Raw genomic sequence first — 23,743 nt, 5'->3', positions numbered from 1 at the left:
AGAGGAATACTATAGCAAATATAGGACTCTGTCTTCTTTTAAAAAATCAGGTTTACTGTAAAGGTGAGCTAACGAAGGAGCTGAGTCTGCAGAGTTGGAAACAAAGGCAAAATGCAAAAGATTAGAAATACCTTTGCAATAAGCACTTCCAAGACAAAACATGTGGCCAAACAGCCCAGAAGAGGAACATGGGATGAACGGGCTTTATGTATAAACTCCAAGGCTTGCTGGTGGGCCCAAAACATTAACACGCTGGGGAAAATTACATGTGAACTTCCACATTATAGTGACATCACTCCCCTACTTCCCAATCCTTCATGAGCTAATTTATGTTAGGAGCAGGGCATAGAGTAGCTTCTGCTTCTTACAGTATGGCAGATTAGAGCCCTGAAAAACCCTGCTGCCGAGAATAAGTAAAAATGTCAGAAGAAATTTTTAAAACTCTTAAAATGCAACCACCATATGAACAAAACTAGGATGCAAGCTTTTAAATCAGAAGAAGAAAACTCAATTATCCAATGGATAATAAAAAAGGGGAAAAAAATGAAACCCGAGTGTAGTACATATGAATTATGTCCTGTGATTAGCTCAATTTTCTCTGCACCTGAGATTCAAAATACAGAAAAACCTTCTATCAACAGACCATTATGAAAGGAAGTTCTAAAATGAAAAAAGGAAAATGATCTCAAATGGGATATCTGAGATGCAAGGAAAAATGCTCAGCAAAGAAAATCATAAATGTGTGGCAAATGTAAATAATCATTGACCATATATCATAATAATATCTAATTTATGGAGTTAAACAAATACAGTATTCTAAAGGGGTCCTATCTGTATTTTCCCTTGTAGCTTTGGAGCACTTAATAAACATTTCCTGAGCCCTTAACATGCTAGGTACTTTACGAGACCGGTGCTGCCAAAAACACAGAAATGAGGAAGACTAGAATGAGATCTCTGCCCCAAAAGAGCTGACACAGGTAGTTAGGACATAGTGTGGTAAGTGCTGTAATCGACATTAAAGAAAATCACCACTCTGTAATCTCTCACACACATTTGAGAATATTTCAGAATGCATACCTTAAAAAGACAGGCAGAAAATACACCTAAAACATTACAAGTACTTTTCTTTCTTTTTTATAAATTTATTTATTTATTTATTTATGGCTGTGTTGGGTCTTGGTTGCTGCACGCAGGCTTTCTCTAGCTGCCGAGAGCGGGGGCTATTCTTCGTTGTGGTGCACAGGCTTCTCATTGTGGTGGCTTCTCTTGTTGCAGAGCACGGACTCTAGGCACGTGAGCTTCCGTTAATTGTGGCTCGCGGGCTCTAGAGCACAGGCTCAGTTGTGGCACACAGGCTTAGTCGCTCCGTGGCATGTGGGATCTTCCTGGACCAGGGCTCGAACCCGTGTCCCCTGCATTGGCAGGCGGATTCTTAACCACTGCGCCACCAGGGAAGCCCTACAAGTACTTTTCTTGAGGTGGAGGATATGTAGTAATTTTTTTCCTTCCTTCTACTTTTACATATTTCCCAAATTTTCTGTAATTGTCTCATGCTAATTATTAGAATTAGGGAAAAAATTGAAATTTACATGTTTACAAAAGGAAAAATTACCCGGTTTGAGTTGGAGCCCTTTAAACTCATGTCTAGACTGCTTGATTTCCTTTTCGTAACCATGAGAAAATGCTTCCTTTTCCTCTGGTAAGTTACAGACACAGTTTGCATAATTTTCTACCTGAGAAGAAAATAATACATTTTCTTACAAGTCTATGAAGTGAAAGAGCCATTAAGAGATCACCATACTATCAATGTTTATAATCTAAGTAATAAACAGAAAATTCAACTTTGCTTAAGTGTGGGTCTCTCTCCCTAAACTTCCTTCCAGCTGTCATGTTATCAGCCACTGTTTCCCATAGATAGGATGACACATCACCACAAATTTCTGGGACAGTCACAATCGCTGATATTTTTTTCCATTAACAAATCAGGTTTCAAATCAAGTCTCCTTATCTATGGTTTAGGAAATATGGTCATGATACTCAGGAACAGAGAAGTATCTACACAGTATTTTATATCTTAAGCAAAACTCATGATTAAGATGTCTTAAATGCTAATAGGAGCTTGTATTAAAATAAACTATTGGGTGTTCTTTAAAAATAGTTTCTGATTAATATGACAGCTTCACAAAAGGCACTTTTATGTGGCTAATAATAATAGATTGAAAGCTAACTATATGCTCCAGGTACTATGTTAAGGACATCAAATATTGAGTTTTCACCACAACCCTATGACACTGTTATCTCCCACTTCATAGGCAGCTGAGAGAGGCTGATGGACTTGCGTTGTCAAGCGAAGAGGAAAGGGAGGACTTCACACTGAGGTGGGCCAGAGCCAGAGCCTGAGCTCTTACTATTCCAAATTACTTAGAAGGAGACTACCAAAATAACTGCATTTTGCTGAATTGTGTTGAAGCCTTTTTCAGGGACAACTGCTCAGAATATGAACATAAAGCTGAATGATATAGTAGAAGGAACACAGAAACACAGTCCAACTTTATCACTCCCTGGTATGCTTCAGTTTCCTCCTCTTTAAAATGGCAGGAACAATACTACTTATTTCTAATAATAACAGTTATAATTTATTGAATACTTGCTGGGTGCCAAGTACGTATGTGAAATGTTTTCTACACGTTAACATGTGTAAACCTCACAAATCCTTTTGAAGGAGCTGTTATCATCTCCAACTTACGGAAGAGAAATTTCAAGCTCAAAGAAGTTGAGTAACTTGCCCAAGGTTACACAGTGAGTCAGTGCCAAAGGCAATTTTTCACCCCCAACTGCCTAATGTTAAAGTTCACGGTCTACTATGCTACCCTGCTTTTGTTCTAAAGGAGCTGTACTCTTCTTTAAGAGTTTGGAAATCAAACTGCCCTCTAAGAGTTAAATTTAAAAATCAGCAAGTTAGCTGAGCTGAGCTGTCAAAACACAACACAATGATCTGCAAGCAACCTGAGAAAATTTTATTAACTCATTTAAAGAAAGTAGCTTATATGTAAGAAAGTAGGTTGATCAGTACTGGACACATCAGAAAGAGTGATTAAAGAGTCAAAAGGTGCCATTATCTTCTCATCTAAGGGCTAGGTACCTTGGTTCTAGGATATAACAGGTCCAGAAATAAGGGCAGGTCTGGATAGCTTTATGGTGTAAACCTGGCTATCTTAGCTAGTGCTCTAAAAAATTAGAATCATTTGTTCAGCAAGTAGACATTTGATTAAAATTTGGCTTCCTATGTAGTGTGCCTGTAGGGAAAAAAGGCATCAGTCACAGGATATATGTGTCTGGTTCCTTTGGCAGTTATATTTCTTACTGTCAACTAAAAAGCTGGTATCTATTTTTCTACAAACTTCTCTGTGTTTGGTCAATACAAGGTCACCTTTGAGAAGCAGATCCATTCACAGTACACTGACTAATCAGGTTTCTAAGCCTACTAGGAGGAGAGTCAGCTAGAGGGTTGGTTATTGAGACAAGGATGAATTTACCAAGATAATGAAAGCACCTTGAGCGGACCTATTTGGATATTCAACTAGTCATCTCTGGGCAATGTCCTGTACATGTACTCTATTGGAAACCAATACAGCTTGTTGACATATTTCATTAAAAAAAAGTGTACATGTGGGTGCTTTGCAAATTACACAGTGATATTCAAATGTTGGTTTTTAATGTTAATATAATGAAGGACAATGAACAAAACCACAGCCATCTTTTTTTCTTTTCTTTTTGGCTGCGGTGCGCAGCATGCGGAACTTTCCTGACCAGGTATTGAACCCATGCCCCCTGCACTGGAAACATGGGGTCTTAACCACTGGACCACCAGGGAAGTCCCAAAACCATAGCTGTCTTAAAACTTTATGATATTAGTTCTTACTTCTTTAATTTCTTCCATGTGCTTCCCTGATAGCTCTTCTAGATTTCTGGTAGCAGTCCTCAGCCTGTCTTTGCTGTAACAAGCACCAGACAAAGTAGAGTTGTTCTTCTGTAAAGGCAAGAAGTTCAATCCTTTCTTTCCCAAGATGGTGAAGTAAGTCTTCTAATTGAACTTTTCCCTTGATAAAAGAGATAAGCATATGTGTAGGTATACACACGTGTAAATATAAAACTGAGCATGCAAGAAATCTCATATGTAGAGTTAGACTCTCTACAAAGTATAGTTTAGTTTTCCTATTAATTAATGGTTATGTTATCCATTTATAATGAGCACTTACATGAAATAGCTAGCAATACAAAAAATAATAAAGCTTTGAAGAGTTGTATTATATCTTCTAAAATGAGAAATGACATGAAATAGATGCATTAAAAAAAATCAGCTTTCTGTCTGCCCAGTTCTGAAGTTTGCAATTTAATAATCTGAAAATCTTCCACAGGCCCCTTGCGATGTTATAAATTCCAAAGAAGTTTCTGTCTATTCTTTTGAATATTTAGAAATAAAAGGACTCCTCTGGAAGCTAGAGAGCCCATTAATTCTGTACTATCAAGGAACTATTTTGCTCACAGAATATGTCTTATAATTTTTGTTGACTTCTAAGTCATTCAACTCTCTTCTAAAACTTCTTGATCTAAGCCTGCCATAGATATTGTCTTAATTTTTTTTAACTTGGAAGTAGTCATGCTACATAACAGCTTGCACTACATGGTGGGGGAGAGATAAACGTCTGCTGATTGATGAAGTCGTATCTGTATTACTAGAATCACTAACTGTGAATAAGACTTGCTGGTACAATTAAACATAACTTTTAACCAAGTTAATCTGACCCAGATTGTAGGGATAAGCATAATTGTTATTGTACTGCAGCTAGTCTACATAATTATATTCAGTTTTGCTTTTAAAGAGCAAAACTATATTTTGATTATTTTTATCTTTTCTTGCTAAGTTTTCCAGAGTCGCATCCTTTTCACATCAACAGTTTTTGTGGTCGATATACAGAATGTTAAATATCATCTGATAATTAAAAAAAAAAAAAGGGACCCAGATCTGAATCTTTGTGCCCCCATGCGTCCTCCCCATGACTTACAGTTAAAAGTCTTCTTGTGCTCCTCCCCACTCTACCCCCACCGTCTGGTCCGCACTCTTACCCTCCTCCCTACAAGGTTTTTTTTTGTTGTTGTTGTTGCTGTTCTTGTTTTTTTCGGTACGTGGGCCTCTCACTGTTCTGGCCTCTCCCGTTGCGGAGCACAGGCTCCGGACGCACAGGCTCAGCAGCCATGGCTCACGGGCCCAGCCGCTCCGCGGCATGTGGGATCTTCCTGGACCGGGGCACAAACCCACGTCCCCTGCATTGGCAGGTAGACTCTCAACCACTGCGCCACCAGGGAAGCCCCCTACAAGGTTTTTTAGCACTATTCAGTTCCTTGTGGTTTTAGTCCTGGGTATCAGAGCACCCAAGACACTAGGAATACATTACATTCTATGAGGCCTATTTGGCAATACAGAAAAATGCTTATGTTATAATAAAAAGAAAAAGTAGATGAAAAGGTATTATTACAACTATGTAAAAACCAGACACAGAAGGAAAAGAATGGAAGCAAACACATCAAAATGTTAAAACACAGTTGTGATAAACGGATGAGATTTTGAATAATTAGAAAACAAATGTTTGAATTATTACATGTCCTATACTGTGAGTTGCTTGCCCCCGGAGAGTAGCATAACCCCCACCCCCCCATGTTGTGAGGCGGAGTGGGAGAGTCTTAGGCTGGAGGAAGTGGAAAGGAGAAGGGGATGGGGGATACTGAGAATACCTTTGGATCCTTGGCTTCTGGGATATTTGGGGTATCGGAAGGTAAGCAGGGATATAGGAAGAGGGGGCTTGGCTGGTCAGGAGGGCGGTAGAGGCTGCAAGTCAATACCCAACTCATCCAAGCTCCTAGACTGAACACCCTTCCAAAGCCAGAGACCTTTAACCTCCATTCCACCTAGTCATCCATGCCCATGGCTACAGCCAAGCTCTTGCCATAGCCTAAACTACTGTTGAAATCCTGCAGTCCTCAGCTCCAAATGTCCCACTCTGACCACCACCTTCTGCTCTTTTCTGTGTGTGTGGTAAATTCATGAAACTTAAAATTTACCATTTTAACCATACTTAAGTGTAGAATTCAGTGGCATTAAGCACATTCACACTGTTGTGCAATCATCACCACTATCCATTTTCAGAACTTTTCATTACCCCAAACATAAACTTTGTACCCATTAAACAATGAGTCCCCATTTCCCACTGTATTCTACTTTCTTTAGCTATAAATCTGCCTATTCTAGGCACCTCATATAGGTGGAATCATACATTTGTCCTTTTATTTCTGGCTTATTTCCCTTAGCATAATGTCTTTAGGTTTCATCCACTTTATAGTATGGATCAGAATTTCCTTCCTTTTTAAGGTGGAATAACATGGCATTGTATGTATTTTGTTTATCCATTCATCTGTTGATGGACATTTGGGTTGTTTCCACCTGTTGACTATTGTGAATAACACTGCTATGAACACTGGTGTAACAAGTATCTGTTTGAGTCCCTGCTCGTTGTTTTGGAATTGTTGGATATATAAACCTATGTATAACTTTTTGAGGAACTGCCATAAAAATATAAATAATAATCATAGTAATGGGTATGAAGTTGTTGCTTTCTTAAACTATACTTATTCTATAATAACAGTTGAACCCTCCAGTCCCTGGACCCTTACATCCTCTCTCAAACTACCAGAAACTCTTTGGTTTCACTTATTTCCCCCTCAAGCCTGGACCCAACTGTTGTTCATTTCAATCAATCTCTCACCAATATCCCCAGTTATCTAGCTCCTTGTCCCACCTTCCCTGCAAATCCAAACCCAGGGGAAAGTTTGACCATTTGACTTTTCTCTGCCTATTTTAGTTTGCTGAGTTGCTGGTAGAGAAAAATGCAACAAGTATGCAGACTGGAGCCACTACAAATCCAGGGTCTGCAGCCTGAGCCAAGCTCCTTTACTTGCATAGGTCATTCTATGCACTTTGCCAGCTTCTTCTACCATTTCACTCGGTAAATATTCAGGATTTCCACCTCTCCCATCAAACTCCAAATCTCACCTCTCCCCTCTGCTGGTCGACAACCTTGTCTCCCATAGCACTAGTAAAACTAAGGCCATGATAAAACTCTGGCAGCTCCTTCTGCTACCACCAATACACTAACCTTCATCTTTCCCTCCAGGAGGAGCTTTCCATCCTCCTAACCAAAGCTAATTCCTTTACCTGTGTTCTAGAGCCCATCTTCTATTGCTTCCTCAAGGAAGCTTTTTCTTTTCTGTTTGCTCATTATCTCCCTCTCTATTGACGTTGTGCCCTTAGGTCAAGAGGTCTCTGATCTTGAAAATAAAGATAAAAAAATAACTCTTCTTTGACCCCACCACATCCCCCTCAAGTTACTGTCCTCTTTATCATGTCTTCCACACTCCTCAAATCACTGTATTTGGCTTCTGCTCTTACAACGATGCTCAAAATGCCAAATCCAGGGAATTCCCTGGTGGTCCAGTGGTTAGGACTCTACGCTCTCACTGCCGAGGGCCCAGGTTAAATCCCTGGTCGGGGAACCACAATCCGTGTGGCCAAAAATTAAATAAATTAGTTAATTTTTTAAAAATTACATTAAATTTAAAAAAATGCCAAATCCAACTGGACGTGTTTCTGCTCTTTTTCTATACGACCTCTGTGCAGTATCTGCCCACTCCTTTCTCTGTTCTATGATGTCACGTCACTTTCTCCTGTTTTCACTCTTACCTCCCTGGCCTTTCCTTCCCTGTGTTCTTCCTGGGCTCCTCTTCCACAGACCTGTCAAACGCCACCACTCTTAAGGACCCTGACTTTGGCTCTCTGCCCTTCTCACTATCATGGGGATGAATAGCTCGGGCAAAGGAGTCTGACATACCTTCGTTCAATCCCTGGCTCCATCACTTTATAGCTGTGTGACTAACACAAGTCATCTAACTTTTTATTTTGTTTTGTTTTGTTTTGTTTTGTTTTTGCAGTATGTGGGCCTCTCACTGTTGTGGCCTCTCCCGTTGCGGAGCACAGGCTCCGGACGCGCAGGCTCAATGGCCATGGCTCACGGGCCCAACCGCTCTACGGCACGTGGGATCTTCCCAGACCGGGGCATGAACCCGTGTCCCCTGCATCGGCAGGCGGACTCTCAACCACTGCGCCACCAGGAAAGCCCCATCTAACTTTTTAAAACTTTGCTTTCCCCCAAATAGAATGGATATAATAGTAATGCCTACCTCATTCGGTTGTTAGGAGGATTAAATAATAATCCATCTCTGCTAAGCTCCAGCTGTATCTAGAAAAAGTGGAAAGAAACAGAAATACACTGAAGTTAGAACAAATAAAAGTGCAGGTGGCAGAAGCTGCCAGTTGTCCTTCAATATGTATTCTTCCCTTTTTCTGCAGAAATAAGACATTTAATTTTTTTGACTGATCACAGGGATGCCTGCTTTCAGCTTGATACAGCTGTGTGACTAAGTTCTGACCAATGGGATGTAAATGGAATTGTGTGCCACCTAGTCTAGGAAATGTCCTTGAAGGTTGTTCCTTCAAGGACATAAGGGCATCAAGGACATAAGATGCCCTCTTCCTCTTCCTCTTCCTTTCTACTGGCTGGAATGCAGACAAGACAGCTTGAACCTTGAGCAGCCATCCCAGACACCATGAGGCGGAAGCCACAGGCCATGGATAATGTAGTATCGTGAGAGAAGAAATCCGGGTCTCTGGCAATTTCAAAATGCTGCCCTATCAGTTCTGGGCTGCTTTATTCTTGACTTTTATGTGAGAGAAATACATTTCTTTTTCAAGCCAATAGTTTTTGAGTTTTCTCACCTTTACAGCTGACCAATCCCAACTACTCAGGAGGGTTACTGGAAGAATATGATACAAGAGCATATGCTGCAAACTAAACCTAGCTACATGGGAAATAGATATGGAACTGGACAGCCATTACTAGTCTATCCTGACCCATGAGGTCTTTGTCTATGGGTTTCCTTGTGAATCTGCTCCCATTTACTTGTTTCTCTACATGGATGGACTTTCTCTGCTTCCTTACTCATCAGCTAAAAACAGCCATCCAAGTCCTAAGCCTATGTAATTTTTCAGATTAAGTCATTCCTGTTATCTACCTCTTAGTTCAAATTTATGAAAGAGAGACAATTAATTATTTGTTGCTCACCTAACGAATTATGTCCCTCTCTCCGAAGTTAGTTGTACAGTATTCCTCATTCAGTCATTTGTGGCTGGGATAGGTTGGAAGTAGGGGTACAAATATGGCCACCAAAGCCTAGTCTTTAAGCAAGCATTGGTGGAGAGGTACAAGTTCCAGGGAAGAGTATGTAGGCTAGGAAGGCAGTACAAAATGAGTCTACTATTTAAGACCAATGCATATCCAACTCTCTAGTGAACAACTCAGTTTGAACAATCCACTCATCTTTCTCTTACACCTGCTCCTCCTTCTGCATTCTACAGTTAATAAAATCACCATCAACATATAGCTTCCCAAGCCAGAAACCTAGGGGTTATCCTTAGCCCCTCCTTATTCATCCCACTCTCATGGACAACCAGTCCTGAAGTTGTAGATTCTACATCTTTTATGATTTTCCAGTTCATCCTCTCTTAGTTTAGCCTCTCCTCATCATTTGCCCAACTTAGGGTAATAGCATCCTTAACTGATTTCCCTGCTCCCGGGCTGGCCCCCATCCAGTCTGTACTCCACAAAGCTCTCAGACTGACCCTTGTGAATGCAAGTCACTTGCCACTTAACATTCACATTGCTTTCACAAAGAGTTCGAATCCTTAGCTTGGCACCAGAGTCTCCACAAGCTGGTTCTCGCCTGTCTCTCTTGTCTTATCTCCTGCCACACCTTGACAGCCCTTCATTGCAGTGTACGGATTGGTCCCCATCATGCTTCTTATTCCATGACTTTGCATATTTGGGTCCCTCTGCCTGGAATCCTGGGTCCTTCTGCCTGTTCTGCTCTGACATCTCAGAATTAACATTTTTCCAGTGGATTTATTGAGACCCGATAGTTGAGCAATTCAAAAATTCTAAAAATGCAGATCTTGAGGTAATACAAATTCATTCTTTGAATTCTAAATGCTTTGACATCTAAAGTGGGCCTAAAATGGCCCACATAACAAAGTATATAAGAATACTGTTCTTTAGTTCATAGCAGCCCTATTTACAATAGCCCGGAGATGGAAACAACCTAAGTGTCCATCATCGGATGAATGGATAAAGAAGATGTGGCACATATATACAATGGAATATTACTCAGCCATAAAAAGAAATGAAATTGAGCTATTTGTAATGAGGTGGATGGACCTAGAGTCTGTCATACAGAGTGAAGTAAGTCAGAAAGAGAAAGACAAATACTGTATGCTGACACATATATGTGGAATTTAAGAAAAAAAAATGTCATGAAGAACATAGGGGTAAGACAGGAATAAAGACACAGACCTACTAGAGAATGGACTTGAGGATATGGGGAGGGGGAAGGGTAAGCTGTGACAAAGCGAAAGAGCGGCATGGACATATATACACTACCAAACGTAAGGTAGATAGCTAGTGGGAAGCAGCACATAGCACAGGGAGATCAGCTCGGTGCTTTGTGACCTCCTGGAGGGGTGGGATAGGGAGGGTGGGAGGGACACGCAAAAGGGAGGGGATATGGGAACATATGTATATGTATAACTGATTAAATTTGTTATAAAGCAAAAAATAAAAAATAATAAATTAAAAAACAAAACAAAACAAACAAACAAACAAACAAAAGAACACTGTTCTTTAAAAGGAGATACTGAAAAAATGCTCATTAAGTATCTTAAAAAGCCACTGTCTGGGAAGAAGCACATCTTGTAGCGATTTGGGGCTTCCAAAAATGTCTAGATGTAAAGAATGAGGCAGTAAAGCTGTCAAAGCAAACCAAGACAGAGACAAAGAATTTTAAATGGGAGGAGGGCAAAAAGAATGAGTGCAGTCATTTCGACTTGTTCTTATTTCTCCTAGTAGGTGCCCTCCAACGACAGTGCAGGGGCCAGGACCATACCTCATGCTACAGCACATCTCCTGCCTCTGAGAAAAGGATGAACTTTGGATCCCATGGTCTTCGAGTGACATAAGGGAACACAGTAAAGAGTATGGCCATGAAGACTGAGATATCCACTTGGGTTATTCATCCTAGCCCTTCTTTCTTCCTCCTACCCAAATATAATTTAAAACTTACAGATGTCTTAAATACAGTATATATCATACCTTTTATTCCTTTTCAATCTCTGAATAAAATGAGAAAAATACTTTTTTTAGAAGTTCAGAACAATGTAGCAATGTTTAAACTTAAAATATAAAATTAAGTGAAAAAGAAAGGCAAAATGTACACTATAATTATAACTATGTAAAAAACGTATGCACATAAGCAAGGACTGACACAGAACAGAAAAATGAACTGTTGATATGTCAGACTCAGCACTACTGACATTTGGGGTTGGCTAATTCTTTCTTGTGGAGGGTTGTTCTGTGCACACTAGAATGTAGGGCAGCATCCCTGGCTTCTACTAACTAGGTGCCAGTTATACATCCCCAGTAGTGACAACGACAAATGTCTCCATCCATTGCCACATGTTCCTTACAGAGCAAAATACCCCCACCCCCGTCCCAGGTTTAGAACCACTGGGCTAGGGGTGAGAGGAAAAATTTTTTAATTTTATGTTAATATTGACATAATGATGTTTGTTCAATAAATACATATTGGAAGGGGAAAGGAAAACTCCTTACCATATAGCATCTAACAGCCCCTTTTTTCAAGAGTTAGAATTTACTCAGTTCCCATTTAATGTGAAAAATTGAAAAAGCTGCAGAACTTGTTTTTCTTTTCCAATCTACTATAAAAAAGAAAGCTGAATTTCTCAGAATTTGGAAACCTGACTTGGCTTTAAGCATGAACATCACAAATAACTGCTGTAATTGGCCTGAGAAATAAAAATATCTAAATCATTCTATCCCCACTAATACCTGTTAAAAAGGTACACTTTGCATATCTTCAAAATAACTTTACATTTAAGAATAGTAAGACTCAATGAGAAACACATACTTTAAGACAAATTAAATAAAGTTTTCCATGCTAAAATACAATTGCACTGGATTTAAATAAATCATATTCTATTTTTAAGGCCTCTCTGTTCCAGTCTTTTTAGGACTATTAAGCCTGCCCCCTTGCCAAAAATATTTATTTTCAATCATTCCTCCTGTTTTTTTTTTTTGTTGTTGTTGTTGTTGTTGTTTCTTGACTCACATCACAAGGGATGTTTCTGATTAACAAACTGACATGAAGCGGAGGCACAAGAACTGTTTCAAGCATCTCCTTTCCCGAAAATTCTATCGTATCGCGGTTTTGGGTTCATATGAACTTAAAGTTGAAATCTTGTTACATGATCATTCTGAATGATCTTTTCACATACATGAATGCATCACTAAAATGTATGCCTAACACAGTATTCACTTAAGCAAGGAACAATCTTCCTTCTTTATATAAGACTGAGATAAGCCCAAAAAATGCATTTTGATTTTTTTCCCCTCCACTTTCAAAACACACTAGTAGAAATTTACTGGTTGTATTTACCAAAGTGTGCTTCTCCATTCTCGTCTCTAGTTTACCCGAGACAGAAAGCTTGCCGTAGCACAGAGAAACAAAGAAAATCTTCCAAATGATTCCAGGACTGGAGAATGTGAAATACTTAGATACCCAAAGCATTGTAGCAGGAAAGAAGGAGGTCGTGTAGATATGACAGAGGTGGTGGAGACGAATGGACATTCAGGAGTGTGCAGTGTGGACAAGAAAGGGTGAGAATGGCTGCGGAACGAGCAGGATGAGAAAACTGGCGCTCAGGATAATGAAAGAAGTGGATGAGGTTGTAGCTTGAAATGCAGAAGGTAACTGACTTGATGACGCCTGATGTTGCGGATACAAGAGGCCTCCGGAGCTTCACCAGGAATTAAAGTTCTGCATGGCGAACATAGGGCAAAACGGAGAAAACGGCAGTTCTTTGTTCACAGGCCGACAACCAGGGGAATCCGTGGCTCGGTGGACTTTGTCATGGCCTGGACCTTCAGATGCAGTCTCTGTGCAGGGGTGAGTCTTCGCCTGGAAAGTGAGAAAAGGAACGTCTACCTAACAGACTGAGGGTTCTAAGCCCTCTTTAAATAAAAGCAGCAGCCTAATTCTAAAGACCTGCGGCGGGTGGGTCCCGGGAAACCGGCGAATCCATCCTCAGGCAGAGAAAGGCCAAGCCAGGTGAGTCTCTTCTGTCGTTTCAGGCCCTGCTGGGCAGAAAAGCGGGAAAGACTTGGAATGCTAAAAATAAAAAAAAAGAGCGGAGAATAGCTGCTTTTCTCCTTGGGGCTGCGGCGGGAACCTCAGGAACCAGGCCGGAAATTGTCCTTTAGAGAGAGCAGTGAGTGTCCGGGGGCAGTTACGCTCCACCGCTGCTCAGCGGAGAGCTGCAGGTGCCCGTCCAGTCACGGGCGTCATAGCAACCGCGCTCTCTGCGGAGACGCCGCGTCCTTCCGGCGGGAACCATAGAAACGACACGCACCATTGGCTCAGGGGCTGTGCTTCCTGCCAGAGACCATTGCTACAGCGCAGAACATTGGCCTCTGGCTTAGCTCCGGGAACGAAGGTACGGTTCATCCCATTGGCTTTGTAGTAACCATGGTAACGTAATGGCGTGTATTTGCAACTTTAAGTGTAAGTTTTGCCACACTTTATAGTGTTTATAGTTCTCAAGTAGCTCCCCGCCAGACCTTATCGAGAGCTCAAGCCTAATAAACTTGGATTTATTTTTCTAGAAGTAACTTCATTCTTAAAGGGGGAGGTTGCTAGGTCAGGAGTTCTGAATTTTAGGTCAGAATCTGTCACTCATTACCTGGGTGGGGCACCTAAGACAAATCACAACACTTTTGGAATCGGCTTATTATTGTAAAAATGAAGAAACCGGACTTGACTAGAACTATCCCTAAAGCTGAAGTCCTTCAGAAGCCCTAAGCACTGAAAATTCGGTTTATGCGAACAGTATCTCCACCTATGTAATGCAAAATAAAAATATCTGAAAGACACAAAATTTAACATAGCCTCGGTTTTTATCATCTTCATTTAAATGCTCTTACCGCAAGATTCTAGTTAGTTCATCAAAGCTCGATTTTACTCATGTTTTGGGGCCCTTGCTTTGCTGGTATCCCAAACACATACTTGACATTTCTTAGTTTTATTCTAGTTTCTCATAGGATCCTTTCCAAAGCTGTGCCGGTTCTACATGCATTATCTGGACGGATCTTATCCCTTACTTTCTAGAAGTGCTTCAATCTCTCCCTCTGGCACCAGAGCCCTTGCAAGTGTTTTCCTCTCTGATCTGAAATGCTCACCACCATCACCTCCAGCCCACTTACCTTCCATGTAGCAGTTCAAGCGTCATTTCCTCCTCAAGGATACTTTCCTTAGTCCTCCAATCTAGATCAAGTTCCTTATTTGCTCTCATTGACTTACGTTCCTTTTCATTCTTAGGTTGTTTTTTTTTGTCCAAGCCGTGGCTTGGGATTGAACCCGGCCACGGCAGTGAAAGCGCCGCATCCTAACCATTAGACCACCCTCATTCTTAGTTTTCTTTCATTCTTTACACACTTCCATTTGCTGATTAAACAAACAAACAAACAAAACAACTTAATGGAATTTTTACATGTGTAAATACTGTTTAAATGCTCTGAATGGAAACTAAACTGAATTGGAAAACACTCTAAATAATTCCATTTAGGGTAGTGGTGGTTGTTTTTAAGCGTTAACAAAACACAACAGAAAATGGTTCCCAAGGGAAGCAATAATTATGATAAAAACAAACATTAGAATCACTTCTAGTTCTAACTCCACTTATCCTCACTGTACAGTCAAAGATAATGACAGCCATCATCCACATAAGCTATGATGTAGGGAAGAAAATCAATCTTTTATTTCATGCCCCTTTAGTACTGCAGCCACTGCCTAGTCTGTTGCTTTTTAGGTTTTGCCAATTGGACCAGAAGTTAATTTAAAATTTTTGTTCAATAGGATTTCTGCTTCTAGAGAAGTCCTGATTGCTGCAGTTATTTTTCCTCTGCTTCCTGATTTAATGAAGTCACATTTCCTAAGCACTTCACCTGAAGTATTTAGATGTATCTTAGCACTTCTGTTCATATCTTTTCAATTAAAGCTTATTGTACTTCTGTTATCAGACACACTTTGGGCTACCCTTCCCAACTCACTCCATGAATTGCATTTTAACTCATTTATGTGGGGTAGAGGACTTGCTTCTACCTAGTTCTTAACGGTAGTTTTCCACATTGCACTCCGGACCATTCTATGGATCATTTAGGGTATTTCTCAGGACTCCACTTCTTTTGCACTCCCAACTCAAAGCCCAGGACAGTGGGAGCTTTGAAAACACTGCCTTGCTAAGTGAGAAAAACAGCAATTGCAACCATTTATTGAATGTGAATTATGTGCCAAGTGCCAGACTCATGCTTTACCTTCACCATTTTATTTATTGAATTCTCACAACAAATGGTGCTATTTTGCAGAGAAATTATCGCCATTTTATAGATGAGGAAACTAAATCAGGTATCTAAGTTTACAATGCTAATTGGTGGCACAGCTGGAAGGGTCTAACCTGGCTAAGATGACTCCAAAACCCATACTCTTTACCACCTTGTAATGCCTCCTTCAGGGCAGTGGCCACCAACTGGGCCCTGCATGGCCCCAGGTAGAAGCCCGGGTTAACTTTCCCTCAAGAGCAGTTCTAAAATATTTGAAAGGTAAATTCTTAACTCAAATATGGAGTGAGTCTAGGACAAGAAGCAAGGAGTAAATGTAGTGGGACAATCATCATTCTATAGATAATCTATCTTTGGGGAGGTGTCCTTCTCTCCTACTCCCATCTTTAGTAAATTTCAAAAAAACCCCACAACATTATCATCCTTTCCATTGTGTTGGCTTTGGGGCACACACTTTATTGTACTTAATTTTTAATATATCCATTTCCCAAACTAGACATGTTTATTCATCTTTTGAATCCTCAAAATCCTCAGGGCCTATCACATAGTAGGCATGAACAAATATTTGCTCTTCAAAGCATGGCCATTCATGCATCCATAATCCCTTTTACAGTATGAAGAAGATTGATATTCAGGCCCCACATGTATATTTTGAGGAATATAATTCCCAATAAGCTTTTTTTTTTCTTTAAGGTGAGAAACAACTTGAATCATTTTCAAAATCAAGATATCATTCAGGTGAGTGTGTCAGGTGGTTTGGTCATAACTGCTTTACCTTTGTTTTCACGTTTTATGAGTATTAAAAGACCTTTAAAAGACAAACACCAAGCAATATTTGTCTGCACACCACTCACTGCTTTTCCCCTTCATTTTCTGTCTTTATGAAAGCAAAGGATTTATTCTAGTTCTCTCCATCTGTAAGAGCCCTGGTCCACTGAACAATTTTTGATCTTATAAATAAAGGCTTTTTACTTCAGTTTTTGTCATGTATAAAAGCAGTATGTCGAGACTGAAGATCATCCACTATCTTCTCTTCTATCTCTATGCCTTTTCCTACTTCTTCCTCTGATAACAATAACTTGGTTTCTGACTCTTTGGTTATAATAACCACAAAGGACCGTCGTGAATCAAGGATGTTAGCCACCACCACTTGATGTCGATAAATTTCCAAAGCATTCCGTGCACGATCAATTACAATGGACGGGTCAGTCTCCAACTTAAAGGAAATTATAAATGCTTTGGGAGCCCAGTCTTTAACCAAAGGAGAAAGCATTTTTGGCACCATCTTCATTGTTATCTGTATTGGAAAAAGAGAAACTTAATAAGCAAACAAGGTTACCACCTACCAACCAGGTCAATCTCAAGGGAAACTAAAGAAGCAGAGACTCATATGTTTGGCTATGTCAGTTCAAGTGGGATTTCTCACTTCAAACTTTTTAAAGCATATTAAATGCTTACTTAAAAGCCTTGACTCTGTAGTGTTCATAAAGATGCCTGATTTCAAAGCTTCATACATATTCTGGGGCAAACCATGTCTTATGAATTAGCCCTGCTCTGCAACCCTCATGGCCATTAACAGAACTCTAAAGAACAGCATTACATTTTCTCAAACATTCCCTTTTATTTTTTAAACCAAACCCTCAAATAAACAAATGCAAATAATCTGTTTATGCAGATGTTACTTTGGCGGAAGTTCAAATATGGTTGAGTTTTAAACCTCTCAATCTAAAATACTTCTTGCATTGCTAGACTGGCTATTTGATTCCATTTAAAAATTGTAACTTGTAAAAAAAAATAAAATTGTCATGTACCATCTTAGCATTGAGGAAACAGAAGTGACTCTATTTTCATTCATTAAATACTACTATATTATTCTCAATCCCTTCTAAGGGGAATGTTGAGTCGCTTTGTGTACTTTCAAGATAGAACTAGGAATGACAGAAATTACAGGATAAAGTAAAGCTCCCAGAATTTAAAAATTATGAAATCACTAAGCTAACCATCAGGATATCCCCTCAAAGGGTTAGCAAGTATGATAGGGATCATATACCCATTCCCTGCTTTATTTTTCTTCTTAGCATTTATCACTACCTAACACAGTATACATTTGACTTACTTACTGTCTCCTCTGCAGAATATAATCAAAACAAGGGCACAGTATGTTTCTTTTCACTGCTCTATCTCCAGGTCCTATAATAGGGCCTGGCATATAGTAGGTACTCAATAAATATTTGTTGAAGAAATGAACAAATGAACTATTCTACAAAGTCAGAAAGTGCCCCACAGGTAGTTTCTCCTATTTAAATTCTACTTGTATCACCCAGTAAATGACTAAGAATTCCCTCAGGTTCCAAGCAGCCAGATCATCTCAGCATCTCAACCACACCATTACCTTCCCCATACCTCTTCCTTAAACTGCAACAATAACCACCATCTAATTAGCCCCCACCACTCTCTCTAATTCACCTTTCATACTGATGCCAGAATGTTCTTCTCAAACAAAACCTTTATCTCATTCTCCTACTTTGGTTTCCCTTGGCTCCACAGGATAAAGTTCAAGCTCCTTAAGAAGGAATACAAAATCTTCTATGTAGGAAGCTGTCTCTTCAGTCTGCCCTCCATCCCCACCACTCTCCAGGCTCTCTAGCCTTACCAAACAACTTCAGTTCACAACACACTGACCATTTCCAAACTCCAATCGTTTACTCTATCTGGAGTGACCGTCCCTACTTTGTCTGGTACACCCTCTGCTCATCTTTCAAAACCCAGTTCAAGCCATCTCCTCCAGAGAGCCTTGACTTTCCCCGAGATTCACTCACCCCATGCTCTGACTTCACTTTGTACGTACCTCTACTAGAGTATTTATCACTCTGTACTGTAATTATGTCTGTGTCCAGCAACCTCACTAGATTGTGAGGTCCTTGAGGGAGAGCGGTGTCTTAGTCATCTCTGATCCCTAGTGTCTAGCACATACGGAATGCAGAAAGGCCATCTCCAGATCAAAAGGAAATTAACCCAAGATTGGTTATAGGGAATCAGATCTCTGGAAGAGAAGCGCCCATCACCTGCAGTGGGCCCCCAGATGACTGGATCTTGTGTTCAGGCATTTCAGACACAGGAACATAGAAATCTGACACGGCCGCAGCCAGGTAAAACATCGCAGAAGAGCCTGCAAAAAGAAGCACAGGGTGTAATAAATCGGAGAAGGGTATGGGGTCAGCTCCTTTTCAACTCAGGTTCCCCCGCTGTGAGAGCCGTGGGTAAAAAGGGGGTAAGGGGATGCGCGTCTTGGGGGAAAGCCTCTGCCTCCCGGCATCCGATGGACTCCTAAAGGCACGCACCTAGCGGATTGAGCGCCTGGGCTGCAGCCTGCAGCAGATGCAAATAGTCTGCCAAAGTGGTGAACTCTATGGCCAGGAAGGTGCCGGCAGCCTCAGCCTCCTGGTAGTTCCGCAGAGCCGCGGCGAAGCCCGGGAGTGCCTTCTCCTCCGCCTCCAAGCTCAGAAAGCCCGAAGCCGCTCGGCCGGAGGGCCGCAGAGCCGACAGCCACGTCTGGGGCGGGAAGCGGTGGGCAAAGGGGAAGGCAGAGCGAGCACGGTACAGAAACAGGACCCCGTAGCCCGCGGCCAGGAAGGCTTCGGCCGAGGTAGCACCGCGCCGCCCGCTGCTGAAGTTGTCCAGGAAGCGCACAGGCCGGGCTTCCAGGGGAACCTTGGTGCCGCCGGACGTGACCAACACTACCCGTCGGCCCTGCGCGCCCAGCCCGGCGGCGAACCGAGCCATCACCTCGGCCCAGCGCGCAGCACCGGCGGGCTGGGGGAACTCGGCGACCAGGTCCACTGCCGCCATCGGTCCCGGAACCCGCCGCGCCAGTGCTACAGGGTCTTTGGCGCCACGCCCCCTGCCCCGGTACCTGGCCCACGCGCAGCCGCAATAGTAAGGGGGCGGTTCGCTACCATGCGCTGCAAGCCAGTGCCGGTTTTCTGCAGGTCTGGAAATGCGTGCTGGTTCCGCCCCACAGCGTGCGAAATTGACACTGAGCTGGCGGGAGTTCTCGGCTGGGCAGGCATCTGGAGGAGTCACACCCCCTCGTTTAGTTTCCTAGTCTGGGTGAAGAGCTGGACGTGTTTGACCCTTACCGGCTACCATACAGGCCCTGCTAGGCTTGGACCTCGCTAAAATTTGAGTGCCCGGCCATTTAACCTTTGGATTTGTAGTGCAGGGCTTGTTTTGTTTTTTGTTTTTTTTAAACCCTACAAACACGCTCCAAGTGTCAGTCGAGCCACGCCCCCCCGCGAAAAGCTTGGAATGAGGCTGCGCCTTGTTGGTCACGTGACACCGCCGTCCAGTGTGTCCTCTCCAGGCAACGGTCCTAGAGACCGACAACACCGTCTGCCACAGCATGAACGTGATCTACCCTCTTGCGGTGCCCAAGGGGCGCCGGCTCTGCTGTGAGGTGTGCGAAGCTCCGGCCGAGCGGGTCTGCGGGGCCTGCACAGTCACTTATTACTGGTAGGCCCTGAAACGTGGCACCTGGGCGCCTCAATCCCCTCTCTCTCAGTCAGGGAACCCTCAAAGCGGCTTCAAGACAGGTCCCTAAGACTTCTGTGTCTGCGTCCGCTTCCTCTCCCACTCAATCATTCCTCCCCAGATGTTTTGTTGCGCGCCTACTGTGTGCTATGCACTGTTCTAGGTGCTGAACTTACTGGGGGAAACTCGGGACACCACGTCCCTCAAAAATCTAATGTTCTGGGACTTCCCTGGCGATCCAGTGGTTGAGACTCCGCGCTTCCACTGTAGGGGGCGTAGGGTTCGATCCCTGGTCGGGGAATTAAGATCCCACATGCCATGTGGCTCTGGCAAAAAAAAAAAAAAAATCGAATGTTCTAACGAGAAAGATAAGTAAACCAACAGACAAAACAAGATAATTTCAGAGAGTGATAAATGCCATAAAGACAAAAGAAATGTGATGGGAGGTTGGGCAGACAGCCTCTCTGAGGGTAGACTATTGATCTGAATTTAGAGTAGGAACAGCCCGCCAGAGAAATGCTGGGGGAAGAGTGGCACAGTGAGGCTCCGAGGGAGGGAAGACTTTGGTGTGTTTGAGGAATAGATAGAAAGTTAGTTTGTCAGAGCATAGCCAAGATGGTGACAGTGTGGGGAGGGTAGTACAAGATGAGATCAGTTTTCATTTATTCAGCATAACATCCACTGATCTGTGCTTCAGATTGGACCCTATTTGGGACCTGAGATAAAACAGCTAGGTTGCTGACGTCCAGAAACCTAGTCCAGAGCCAACTGACTTGTTTAAAAAAGAAAGTCATTATAATACAACCCTACATGATAAGTGCTGTCACTCAGGGAGTACTATTCCCTGGGACCTCTAAGGATGGAAGCATGGTGATGGGGCAGTATCTGGAAAGGTTCCTCTGAAGAAGTAACATTTGCGCTGGGTCTTGAGGGGTCAGAAGGAAATTGCTAGGTGAATGAACAATGAAGAAGGAAAGGTAGAGCGCTCCTGGCATCCAGGACTGCTTGGGTAAAGGGTGAGAGAACAGACTTTGTTCAGAGGTGGGTAGAGGAGGTAGCCGTGGAGGGAGCAGTCACTGATTTTCAGACTGCAGTCCAGGGCCCATTAGCGGGTCATGAATAAATCACAACCAGCATTTTAAGAAAAAAAAAAAAAGAATAGAAAGTATCAGAGTAATCCTACTTGAATTGTTTCTTGAAACTTTTGTTTAGTGATTTATGTGGTTATGTGTCTTTGTACTAGTGAAATGTATTTCCTACTGTACGCTGAGTTAAAAAAAAAAGTTTAAACATCATTGTGATAGGTAGTAGTAGGAGTTTAAACCAAGAAGATAAAGGCTAGGCCCAAACAGTGACATGAGATCAAGGAGTTTGGAATTTATCCTCTGGGGGGTCATGGATGGTTTTAGATTGGAACGTAGACGCTGAAGGCTACGTAACTTCTCAGTTGCAGTGGTCTCAGTGGAGACTGAATTAGGTGTCCCTCCTCGGTGCTTTCACAGCACTCTTTAGGTCCCTTAGCCTCACATTTATGACATGGATTGAAATCACTTGTTCAGTGGTCTGTATTCCTCACTAGGCTGTATGCCCCATGAGGGCAAGGACAGCATCTGTGTTTTCATTGCTGTATCTTCAATGCATATAGAATACAATTCAGAATTTGTAACAGAAACTGCAAAGCCCTGGTTGCTTCTCTATCTTCATTTCCCACCAGTCATCCCCTATTTTCCTTGATGCAGTTACAGAGGCTTTCTTTCAAGTCTAATTTGCCAACTCTTTTCCTCCCTCAGTTTCTTTGCCCAGGCTGTTGCCTTTGCTGGGAACTTTCCCTACAGTCACGAATCTTCCTAGCTCTCTTTCATCTTTCTGTTCTCAGAAATGTTATTTCTTCAAAGAGGTCTTTCTGGAAAACCCAACCTAAATGCCCCTATCTGATTTTCTCTCTCACATTTTTTCTTCACTTTTTCTGTACTTTTCTGTTTTTGTTTTACTTGTTTAATATCTTTTTTTTTTTTTCTGGCTGGACCGTGCAGCTTGTGGGATTTTAGTTCCCCAACCAGGGATTGAACCCGGGTCCCCTGTGTTGGAACCACTGGACCGCTAGGGAAGTCCTGAGTAAACAATTTTAAGTACAGGACTGGCACTCTGGGGAGAGATGAGACTCCTTTGCCTGATATGAGCACCTACTTCTTCCCCTGTCCCCTTCATCCCTCCAGCCAGAAGCAATTCTTCCTTCCTCTCAACTCACTTTGTACTTACTCTGTACCTCTCAGATGACTCTTATTTCCCTGCCTCATTTTAGTTGTTGGCAAACATGTTAGCTCAATTTTATTATGCTCTGTTAATGCAGGATATTATGTTGAATATGGAGAAGGACTGTCATATGTATGTTATCTTTTCATCTGTTTCAGACCCATCTGCGTATAACCTATGGTCTCCAGCAAAGTATCTTGAAATAATTGAAGCTAAATATTTGATGAATGCATGAATAAATTATTATTTCTTATGCCTTTATCCTCCATTATTTTCTTTCTCTTCTTTCACCACCTTTAATTATTTTTAAGGTCTTCTACTCTCCCCCTACCTTTTCTCCAGATTTCTATATCCTTGTGTCCTAGAGATTTCATGATTTTTCCAGAAAATAAAACTGTGGTAATTGTTCTATATCTCACAAATGAGGGCCTTTAATATCCCCTTCCAGGGTTTTCACGGTTGAATGTAAAGCATCTAGCCCCATGCCTGAGACCATGCTGGCACTCAATAAATATTGTTTTTCCTCATCCCAAATTTAAAGAGCAGGAAGGACAGTCAACTTGGATTTGTGAAAGTTTATTTTTTTGCAAAATAATTTTTCCCAATTATAAATGTAATTCATGCGCACTACAGAAAACTTGAAAATACTAAATATAAAGATGAAAAATAATCCATAATCTCACAACCCAGATAATTAATAGCCTGACATTTTGGTGAATTTCTTCATGTTCTTTTCCTATAAATACATTTATTTTATACACTCTGTGTAATCTTGTGCATATCATTCTGTGTTGGATTGTGAGAACGTTCCCAGGAAATAGAACATTTTTAAGAGAAGGCATTTTTATTAAAGTACACAGTGAAACATTATAGGTGAAAGAGGCTTCAATACTATAGGTTAGTAAGTCATAGCATATAGATAAGAGTAATTTGCAATAATTTTTCCTTTCATTTAACATATGGGACACAAATTAAAATGCTTTCACTGTCCAGGAAGAGAAAACAGTGAAGTGGTATTCGATAGTAAGATCTGTGGTGAACTGGAGAATGAATGCCCCGCCTAACGACATTCAAATTAGTTTAAAAAACATGGTAATGGCCAAACAAAACATGCCTGGCCCACAAGCTATTTGATTGTGAGCCCTAATTTGAAAGCATACTTTTCAACTCCTTCTTTATGCATGACCCTGTGATGGTTGTGAGGGGTGATACAGATGAATAAGGAGAGAGCTCAGGAATATATAAATATGCGCCCTTTCTTTAGAAAGGCAAGATATGCAGATGCTGTCAGTAGGAAAAAAGTTCAGACAGTTAAGTAAGTTAATATT

General features: G+C 41.6%; 2 protein-coding genes across 3 annotated transcripts in view; one reads left to right on the top strand and one right to left on the bottom strand.

The window, feature by feature from the left end:
- Positions 1-3,238: 3,238 nt before the first annotated feature.
- PPCS (phosphopantothenoylcysteine synthetase) lies at positions 3,239-19,542 on the bottom strand. 2 transcript variants are annotated; one of them, XM_082613625.1, is made up of 3 exons: positions 18,974-19,542; positions 18,698-18,801; positions 3,239-4,100 (listed from the first exon to the last, which is right to left on the bottom strand). In XM_082613625.1, exons 1-3 carry the CDS (start codon positions 19,479-19,481, stop codon positions 3,927-3,929), a joined length of 786 nt encoding a protein of 261 aa, XP_082469751.1. In that variant the 5' UTR covers positions 19,482-19,542; the 3' UTR covers positions 3,239-3,926. The 2 variants fall into 2 exon arrangements, with proteins under 2 accessions (XP_082469751.1, XP_082469750.1); XM_082613624.1 differs by lacking the exon at positions 3,239-4,100 and adding an exon at positions 15,583-16,929.
- A 492-nt stretch (positions 19,543-20,034) lies between these two features.
- The window catches only part of ZMYND12 (zinc finger MYND-type containing 12), a gene marked incomplete at its 5' end in the record, with an annotated part of 34,398 nt that continues 30,689 nt past the window's right edge, over positions 20,035-23,743 (top strand). Inside the window, one exon of the mRNA XM_082613871.1 lies at positions 20,035-20,144. Coding sequence (XP_082469997.1) covers positions 20,035-20,144 — 110 coding nt within the window. The remainder of the gene's footprint in view (positions 20,145-23,743) is intronic.

The sequence above is a fragment of the Mesoplodon mirus genome, assembly GCF_964341445.2.
Source record: "Mesoplodon mirus genome assembly, chromosome: 3".
In the NCBI taxonomy this organism is placed as follows: Eukaryota; Metazoa; Chordata; class Mammalia; order Artiodactyla; family Ziphiidae; genus Mesoplodon; species Mesoplodon mirus.
The sequence above is the reverse complement of the archived record's forward strand: the minus strand, read 5'-3'. Positions and strand labels throughout refer to the sequence as shown.

Excerpts from the sequence above, each read along its gene's own strand:
- PPCS (XM_082613624.1), bottom strand. The coding sequence starts at position 19,481 with ATGGCGGCAGTGGACCTGGTCGCCGAGTTCCCCCAGCCCGCCGGTGCT. Across the intron at positions 18,802-18,973 it reads CCAGGCGCTCAATCCGCTAG|GCTCTTCTGCGATGTTTTAC; the intron begins GTGCGTGCCTTT and ends TTCTTTTTGCAG. Across the intron at positions 16,930-18,697 it reads CATCTGGGGGCCCACTGCAG|ATAACAATGAAGATGGTGCC; the intron begins GTGATGGGCGCT and ends TTTCCAATACAG.